Here is a 9740-nt window from a genome sequence, read left to right as displayed (position 1 = left end):
CCCCAACTCCTTGCCCTGAAGCATCAACTTCAATTATAAATTGCTGAGAAAAACCAGGCATTGCTAAAACAGGTGCAGAAGTTAATAGTCCTTTCAATTTCTGAAATGCTAACTTGGATTCCATAGTCCAATGGAACTTGTCTTTTTTGAGCATATCAGTCAGTGGTCTAGCTACAGTGCCATAGCCTTTAATAAATCGTCTGTAGTACCCAGCTAAACCTAAAAATCCTCTGAGTTGCTTGACTGATTGAGGTAGACTCCAATTCTGCACTGCCATTATTTTTGCTGGATCAGTTGAAACACCCTCAGCTGAAATGAAATGCCCCAAGTATTCCACTTTAGAGACTCCAAAATAACATTTGGATTGTTTGGCAAACAATTGATGTTTTCTCATAACATCAAACACTTTGTCTAAGTGAATAAGATGTTCCTCTTCAGTTGTACTGTATATAAGGATGTCATCAAAAAAGAAAAGTAAAAATTTCCTTAGGAACTCTTTGAAAACTGAATTCATCAAGCTCTGAAATGTAGCTGGTGCATTGGTAAGCCCAAAAGGCATTACCAAGTATTCATAATGTCCACTATGTGTCCTGAATGCTGTCTTATACACATCCATAGGGCTCATTCTAACTTGGTGATAACCAGCTCTTAGATCAATTTTAGAAAAAATGATTGAGCCATGTAGTTCATCCATTAAGTCTTCTACTAAAGGAGTAGGAAATATATCCTTAATTGTGCCCTTGTTTAATTCTCTATAATCAATACAGAGTCTCCATGACCCATCCTTCTTGCCAACTAAAATAATTGGGCTAGCATAAGGGTTGATACTGTTTTGAATCACACCTGAATCCAACATTTCTTGTACCAGTCTATCAATGATGTCTTTTTGCTGTTTTGCATACCTGTATGGCCTTTTATTCACAGGATCTATGTTATTATGCAGGGGAATTTGGTGATCATAGCCTACCCTGGTAGGAGGTAATTGGGTAGGAACCTGAAAAACATCAGTATATTTCTGCAGTAACTGCTCAATTGAGGGTAGAATCATAGACTGCTCAGCATGAGTAGTTAGTGAATGCAGTAAAAATCCTTCCTCCTCACAAACCTGTATCATGGAGAAATGAACTCCTTGATCCAAAATTTTCCCTAACTGTTGAGTCTTAACAGTCTTACATCCCAATTGTGTGGCTCATCTCAGCACATGCCTTCTTCCTTGCACTGAGAATTCCATGCTCAATTTATCAAAGTTCCATACTATATCCCCAAGTGTTAACAGCCATTCCACCCCTAGCACTACATGACAACACCCAAGTGGAATTAACATAACATCTGAAGTGAAATTAGTATGCTGTATTGTCCACTTGAAATTTCTTACCACTGAAGAAATCTTCACTTTGTTGCCATCAGCTACAGTGACTACTAGTGGTTTTATGTCATCAATTTTACACCCCAACCTTTCTTCCATCTGAACATCCAGGAAATTATGAGTGCTCCCGCTATCTATTAGAATATGTAGAGCCTTCTTCATATATCTTCCAGTGATTCGCATGGTTCTAAAATTGGCTACCCCAGTCAATGCATTGACAGAAATTTGAGCTGCTTCAAAATGATTCTCAACATTGACAGGATCAATGGTAATACACTCATCCTCCAATTCCTCAACCTCTAACAGATGGATCTGAAGTTTTTTATGAGAAATACTATGCTCTGCAGAATAAGGTTCATCACAAAAGTAACATAATCCTTTGGCTCTCCTTTCAGCCATAAATGCTGGTGAAATGGTTCTATTAAATTTGGGTTTGGGCTTGGTTGTTTCCTGTTCATATGTTTGCTGTGGTTTAGGGCCAAGTATGGATTTGGTACTGTTGTGGTTTTTGTTTTTCATAGGAATACTGAACTGCGACCCTTGGTTACTAGCAGCTTCATAAAGCTTAGCCAAAGCAAATGCTTTGCTCACTGTTTGTGGTTGAAACATTCTCACCATCATTTGCACATCATTTTTCAACCCTCCTAAAAAACAACTCACTGTATATTCTGCAGACAATTCTAATTGTGTAATTATGGCATTGAATTGTTCATGATACTCAGTAATTGACCCTTGCTGTCTCAACTTCATTAACTCAGCCATAGGATCATTACATACTTCCCCGAATCTCTCCACTAGAATCTTGACATACTCTTCCCATGTAGGTAAAGTTGTACTCCACAATGACCTTACAAATGCATGATGCCATTTTAAAGCCTTGCCCTCAAAATGCATAATAGCAAGTTTTACTTTTACTTCCGCATGCGTATCATCGATCATGAAATAAGTCTCACATTGATATAGCCATTCTTTCACATTATCACCATTAAACCTAGGGAAATCGATTTTAGACAATCAAGTATGGAAAGAATAAGGAGTAGAAAATCGATCACCTCTGTTACTGTTGTTAGCATTGGAATGTTGATGATGAATATTGTTGCGATTATGAGAAGAACTACCACCATCTCCATTTTTATGCAACAATTCTTCAAAAGATTGCTTAATCGATTCTCCTAGTGTTTGCTGTAAGGATCCAGCTAGCTCTGCCAATCTCAACTCTAGCTTCTCAGTAATCTGATTCTCCAAACGTTCCTCGATCTCCCTTACCGCTGCTTGAGTTCGTGTAGATTCTGCCATCTCCCAGGAAAAAAAAAAAAAAAAAAACTCTGAATACCAATTGATATGGTGGTTATGGAACTCTAGGTGATCAACAATGAAAACGAAGAATTCAATCACAAACAATAGAAATTCTTATTTATTGAAAAGAATTCGAACTGGAATTGAGTTACAATAGAAGTTTGAGAACAGAGAAAAGAATAAGAAGAAGTGTAATACAAGTTTTGATTATGAATGCTTGCATCAATTAACTAACTACTTTCCTATATAGTAATTCAGTTACAGCTGTTTAGCTAATAATAGTTCCCTCCAACATCCACTAATTGACACGTGTCTTATTCATTTACTCTGTAAGAGAGACCAAATAAATTTATATGCTTTTTAAGACATTTTGCAGGTAATTTGAATAACTTGTAATGCTAATATAAAATTTAAATGATAAAAATCAAGGAGCAATGAAAAATTAATATTGTTGATTATTTGTAAACTCCATAAAATATGTAATGAATTGAGATGAAAGTTGAAATTGTAGGTAAATAATTTATTTTTTTAATCTATATGTGATTATTATTATGGAGTATAATACATAAAACATATTTTTATTACTTTTTTATAGTTAAATTATTCTTTATCCTATTCATTCTGATGACATCTATATAATTTTGACCATTTCACTTAATTAATAATGTAATATCAAAAAGGTTGAAAGACTTTGGAGGGGTTTAGGTCCATGTTAATTTGAAATTTGAATAACTTGTTAATTGTGACATTAGACAAGAAATTTAGGACTCTTTTGATCAAATAACGAGAAATAAGAAAAGTTGAAATTGTTAATAAGTTGACACTGATATTAAATTTGTTAATAATTGATATTGTTAATGCATATTTATCTTTTAGATAATAGTTAATGTTTTCATCATAGTATTTATTATTTATAAAAATATTAATTTTTTATTAGAGGATAAAAAATTATTCAAGAAAGTCTTATATATAGAGATAAAGATAGTATTTTTTAAAATAAATTAATTAGTTTTTGAAAAAAAAATCAATTTGCTATATTTTTTAAATGAGAATCTAAATATTTTTAAAACCATTTTAAAACCTATTTTTAGTAATTTTTTCAAATAAAAAGTTATAACAAGTTTTTTAAAAACCATTAATTTTCAGTACGACAGAAAACAAAAATAAATTATGCATTTTTAAAAAATTTCTATAATATATTTTTTAAATTATTGTATATAAAAAAAAAAATACATACAAAACATAACACACATACCTTATATGTGATGAACAATATTCACACTATTCACCTAATTTGAAATGGTTGATTTAAACCTATCTCATATTCTAAAGTGTGACTTTTTATATATTCATTTAAAATATTATTATATTTAATGTAAAATTTTAATATTTTTAGATATAATATCCTTTCTAGAACTACTGTGTTTTGGTATACAAATAAAGTTTGATAAGAAAGAGATAAAAATTCGTGTCATAAGAAAAATATGTTTGAGAGTTTCATAGAGAAACAAAATTAAAGTTTGTATTGATTAATAGACAAAAAATAATAAATGATACATGAAATAAAGAATAACAGATAAATTAATTGATATCGGATGAACTTATAATAGATATAAAATAAATTTATTTATTTAATTTAAATTATTAGATAAAATTAACAGTTACATTAACTGAATAATATAAAATGACTTAAAAAACACGTTTTTAATCATCAATTAAATAAAATTAATTTAAATAATGCAAGTAAAAATAAAGGAAAAAAATAAAACATTATAAACTGAAAACTCAATCCTTATTTCAAGTAATTTATAAAAAAATATTATAATTTTTTTTTAAAAAAAAGTTATAAGTTTATCAAACAAGTCTATTAACTTAATTTAACTATAAATTATCCACTAACTTTTTTTTTTATTTGCTAAACATATTTTAAAAGTCGAAAGGGGGGAAATAAAACCAGTCCCATCCACCTGTTTGTTGTACCTAATTTCATCTACCGGTCAAAGAGAAAAATTGAAAAAATTAAAAAACACAATTAATATACCATTTTCATTTTTAATTACTTAGATAAATTAAATTCATTTAATTTATGTGAATTTAATAAAAAACGCATTTGAATTTATTTAGAGTTTAATCATTATATAGTAATTAATGGTATAAAAAAAATTTACACTATCAAATTTATTTGTAATTGTAACTTTTGAAATAATTATAAAAAAAATAAAAAAATTAATGTTTTACCTTATTTACTTGTGTGTAATCGAAGCAAAACATAAAAAATGTAGAAAAGAGAGCAAAAATAAAAGCAAAGTTGCAATCCCCCAACGACACGGTTCACGATCCTACTGCTTGTCTTTTTCTTCCCCAAATACGATAATTTATCATTTCTTTGAGCCATTAGGGATGCAATTCTGGTGATGAGTTGAGAGACAATCCCACCGACTTTCATTTCAACGCCCATACTCATCGTCATGTACCGCTTTCCAACACCCACCCTCCTCTTCCTCATCGTCACCCTTATTGCCCTCGTCTCCTCTAACCCCGAAGATTTTCTCCGATTGCCTTCCGAATCTTCCAGATTCTTCCATTCACCTTCCGCCGATGACAAAGAAAACAATGAAGGCACTAGGTGGGCCATCTTAATTGCTGGTTCCAATGGTTACTGGAATTACAGACATCAGGTCTTTCATTCATTTCTCCCTCTTTTTCTTTTCAAGGACGCCAATTCATTATTTCTTATCTGCATCTTCTTTACTATTTATACATTTAATTCTTCAGTCTGATGAGCCGTTGTTATTTTATCAGTCTGATGTTTGTCACGCATATCAAGTACTGAGGAAAGGTGGTCTGAAAGAAGAGAACATTGTTGTTTTTATGTATGATGACATTGCTTTCAACGAAGAGAATCCAAGACCTGGAGTCATCATTAACAGTCCACATGGAGATGATGTTTACAAGGGAGTCCCTAAGGTGTTCTATCTTTTTTTTGTGTGCGTGTGTGCGTGTGTGTGTCCCTTTTCGATGTTCTGTTTCCAATTCAAGCTTTATTGTCTCCTTATGTGTACTATTTTATGGCAGGATTATACTGGTGAAGATGTTAATGTTGACAACTTCTTTGCTGCTTTACTTGGAAATAAGTCAGCTCTTACAGGTGGCAGTGGGAAGGTTGTTGACAGCGGTCCCAATGATCATATATTTATATACTACAGTGATCATGGGGGTCCTGGAGTGCTTGGTTAGTAATTATTTTTCCATGTCGGGTTGATTATATGTTTTTGTTTTTGCTTGTTTTTGATAGATTATGTTTAGTAGAATGAAGCAACTGTTGCCAACATGGTGTGTTACCAGTAGTAGATACTTGCGCTCCTTAGCCATTTGGTCAAGGGTTTGATCCTTGACCAGTGCGTATGGAAAATCATATATGTTACGAGAGGTTTCTGATTAAATGGATCTCAGTTATCTTGAAGGATTAGTCTCCTCAATTGCGTGCAGGGATACATTGTCTACAAAAAAGAAAAAAGAATGAAGCAGCTGTTAAACATTTTAGCATCATCTCTTAAACAAACAGTTATACTATAGATTGATCATGTCTGTTGCAACATTTTTCTAACATTGATGGAAATGGAAAATGTACTAATTGAATTTTGCAATATTTATTTGTTTCTTAAAAAGGATGAAATCCCCAAGAAAAATAGAGCAAATGGAAAACCCAGAGAGAAGTGGGATATATGGTTATCAGTATCCTTGTCATTGAATTTGTCTTGATTATTTTGGCGATTGAAACTATTATCAGCGATGTTTATACTAACATTTTGGTTTTATCTTAACACCACCAAGTGTTTCTCCACACCAAATATATGCCCCTTTCTATTTCTTACATGGTCCTTTATTTGGGGATGGGGTGTTACTGGGGTTGGATTTCAGGGATGCCTACAAGTCCGTACATGTATGCATCTGATCTTATTGAAGTCTTGAAGAAGAAGCATGCTTCTGGAACATATAAAAGCCTAGTGAGTTGGTAGTAATTAGCATTTGCTTAGTGTTTGTGTCAACCTGCATTCAAGCTGTTTACCTGTTTTATGTAATGGTTATGCAGGTATTTTATCTAGAGGCATGCGAATCTGGGAGTATCTTTGAGGGTCTTCTTCCTGAAGGTCTGAATATATACGCAACAACAGCTGCAAATGCAGACGAAAGCAGTTGGGGAACATATTGTCCTGGGGAGTTTCCTAGTCCTCCACCAGAGTATGAAACCTGCCTGGGTGACCTATACAGTGTTGCTTGGATGGAAGACAGGTAAGATCATATGAGCACAACAAGCAAACCTTTAGCATAGTATTATTTGTTACTTAAAGTCATTCATGATTATAAATGTATATTAGGGATTCATAAATAATCTATTCAGTCTTAAATATAAGCAAAAAGAACAAGTATTTGGTCCAAATTGGACCAAATACATGTACGTTTTTGTTTATAAGACCGGAGGGAGTAAGATATATGATAAAACTGGTATGAAACTGCTTTAATTTACTGAATAATACTTCTAATTTTTATTGGTCACACTCTAAGAATTATCTTCCAAAGAGATTTGTTACGAAGTAAGAAAAGGAAATACAATAGAGATGGAAAATGAATGTAACTGCTAGTGACCATTAGGAATTTGAGAGCCTAATCTCTCCCAACCAACCTATTGACAAATAACCTAATGCCCTACCTATGTCCTAAACTCTTTTTATTTATTACATAAAATACACTAACTGTTAACTGCTGTCCCATTTCATAACTGCTACATAACTTCTGTCTCAGGCTCTCTTGGATTAATGGTCTTTTTCCTAGCATAAGTTCTCGCGATGGGAGGGGCCTTTTACTAACAATATATTGGGTGTATTTATTGTAATTAAAAAATATGCATGATGTGGTTGAAAGCTTGTGACATGCGAATATCACCAATACAACTGTATTTACTTATTATCTTGTACTTTGCCAAACCCTTCTTTTCTATAAAAGAAATATTTTCTTTCTTGCACTTAACATCTTTTTTACTTGTTAGAATAAAATTACTTTTGCATGAGTGATTGTGTAAGGTCTTTTATGTACTGATTTTTTTTACACCTAAACTTTTGAACAGTGACATGCACAATTTGCAATCAGAAACTTTGCACCAGCAATATGAATTGGTAAGGTTCTGCTACTAGCTTTGTTGTTTTACACAATCAGCTGGTATAAACTGAATAATGTAATTTTATACCTTGGTTGCTTAAGTAGATGGGAGAAAATTTTGATTATTTTACTGAGATTCGTGGTCTAAAATTTTATGGGTCAGACAAGGTATAACTGTATAAGGTGTTCTTGAATTGTATGACATGTCTTCTTGCTCTTATGCTCACAGGTCAAAGAAAGGACTAAGAACGGAAATACACTCTATGGTTCCCACGTGATGCAATATGGTGACATAGGGCTCAGCGAGAATAGTCTATTCCTCTATTTAGGAACAAACCCTGCTAATGAAAATTTTACTTTTGTGGGTAGAAACTCATTAGTGCCACCTTCAAAAGCGGTCAACCAGCGTGATGCAGATCTCGTCCATTTCTGGGATAAGGTATCCTATTTGTGGGATGTAGTGCTATATTTTACTAAATAAATGCTTAGTCGTGTCCTCTTCATAATTTGGCTCCCAATTTTTTAAATGTGGAGTGGTATATGCATAGGAAGGAGATATTTATTATTTAGAGAACCATAATCTCAGGATTTTGAAAGTTAATAAACAGTGCATAAACAAGTACAATTAAGGAGGATATGTGATAGTAGGAACATGCCATACTATCAACTTTTTTTTTGGTTTTAACCCTGTGATTCCTAGGGGAGTGAGACCCTGGTAATCCAGAGTTCAGTCTAGAGAGGTAAGTAAAGTTTGACTAAAAATTGATCTAGCTAGGATTCGAATTCGGGTTCTCCTGAACAATTTATCCTTAATTGAAACTCATTAACCACTTGAGTTCAGTCACTTGGTTATACTTTCAACTGTTTGGTGTTGAAAGTTAAATCTAGTTTCATGCTGATTCTCCATTCTACAGAATAAATTGGATAAATCTGGAAAAGTTGTGTGAATTCAAGCCTATTAGTAAGATGGTCAAGTGCATTAGTTTTTTATTTCTTCAAACATTGGCAATTGCCATTAATGTAATGATGATAAAATTACAAATATAAGGGTTTTTATCTGCATGTGCTTATTCTGTTGGACTTAATTTTTGCTTATTACATTGTGTCTTTTGACTTCATCTTCACTTATCTTTGACAGTTCCGCAAAGCTCCTCAGGGTTCCCCTAGGAAAGCTGCAGCTGAGAAGCAAGTTCTGGAAGCAATGTCTCACAGAATGCATATAGACGACAGCATAAAACTTGTTGGAAAACTCTTATTTGGCATGGAAAAGGGTCCAGAGGTGCTTACCAGTGTTAGACCAGCTGGGCAACCTCTTGCTGATGACTGGAACTGCCTAAAAACACTGGTACCATTTCTCATAATTCACTTTGTTGAGACTGTTCTCTGGGTGCTGAAATAATATGATTGAATAATTGCTTTCCTGCTTGTTATAAGTTGCGTTGCGTCGGAGTAATGTTATCCTAACATTCATTTCATGATTAGATTAGAGCTTTTGGATTTCTGAGAGTATTTTTTCACCTTAATCTATTGTTTGATGCAGGTTAGGACTTTTGAGACATATTGTGGATCTCTATCTCAGTATGGGATGAAACACATGAGGTCCTTTGCAAACTTCTGCAATGCAGGAATTCACAAAGAGCAAATGGCTGAAGCCTCTGCACAAGCATGCGTCAATGTTCCAGCCAATCCCTGGAGTTCTCTGCGCAGTGGTTTCAGCGCATAATCCTAAAAGGCTTTCTATATTGAATATCAATGCAAAATTGTCGTGGGATTATCTTTATAATTATGGGAAATTTATGTATACAATGTACATTTGTACATTGATCATGATCTGTTATACAACTCTGTAAATACAAATGGGACGCATGAAGGACCTTGTGATTATGTGAGAATTAAAACCGATGCCAATGCTTTACAGTAA

At 33.2% G+C, this 9740-nt stretch overlaps 1 protein-coding gene across 1 annotated transcript; it reads left to right on the top strand.

The window, feature by feature from the left end:
- Positions 1–4960: 4960 nt before the first annotated feature.
- On the top strand, positions 4961–9740 carry LOC101515346 (vacuolar-processing enzyme-like). Its single transcript, XM_004501420.4, has 9 exons — positions 4961–5340; positions 5465–5629; positions 5738–5894; positions 6584–6669; positions 6756–6955; positions 7788–7836; positions 8049–8258; positions 8958–9164; positions 9360–9740. The coding sequence occupies exons 1-9, from the start codon at positions 5131–5133 to the stop codon at positions 9540–9542; spliced, it is 1467 nt and encodes a 488-aa protein (XP_004501477.1). The 5' UTR covers positions 4961–5130; the 3' UTR covers positions 9543–9740.

The sequence above is a fragment of the Cicer arietinum genome, chromosome 5 (assembly GCF_000331145.2).
Source record: "Cicer arietinum cultivar CDC Frontier isolate Library 1 chromosome 5, Cicar.CDCFrontier_v2.0, whole genome shotgun sequence".
NCBI classification, from domain to species: Eukaryota; Viridiplantae; Streptophyta; class Magnoliopsida; order Fabales; family Fabaceae; genus Cicer; species Cicer arietinum.
This window is presented reverse-complemented; position numbering and strand designations above follow the sequence as displayed.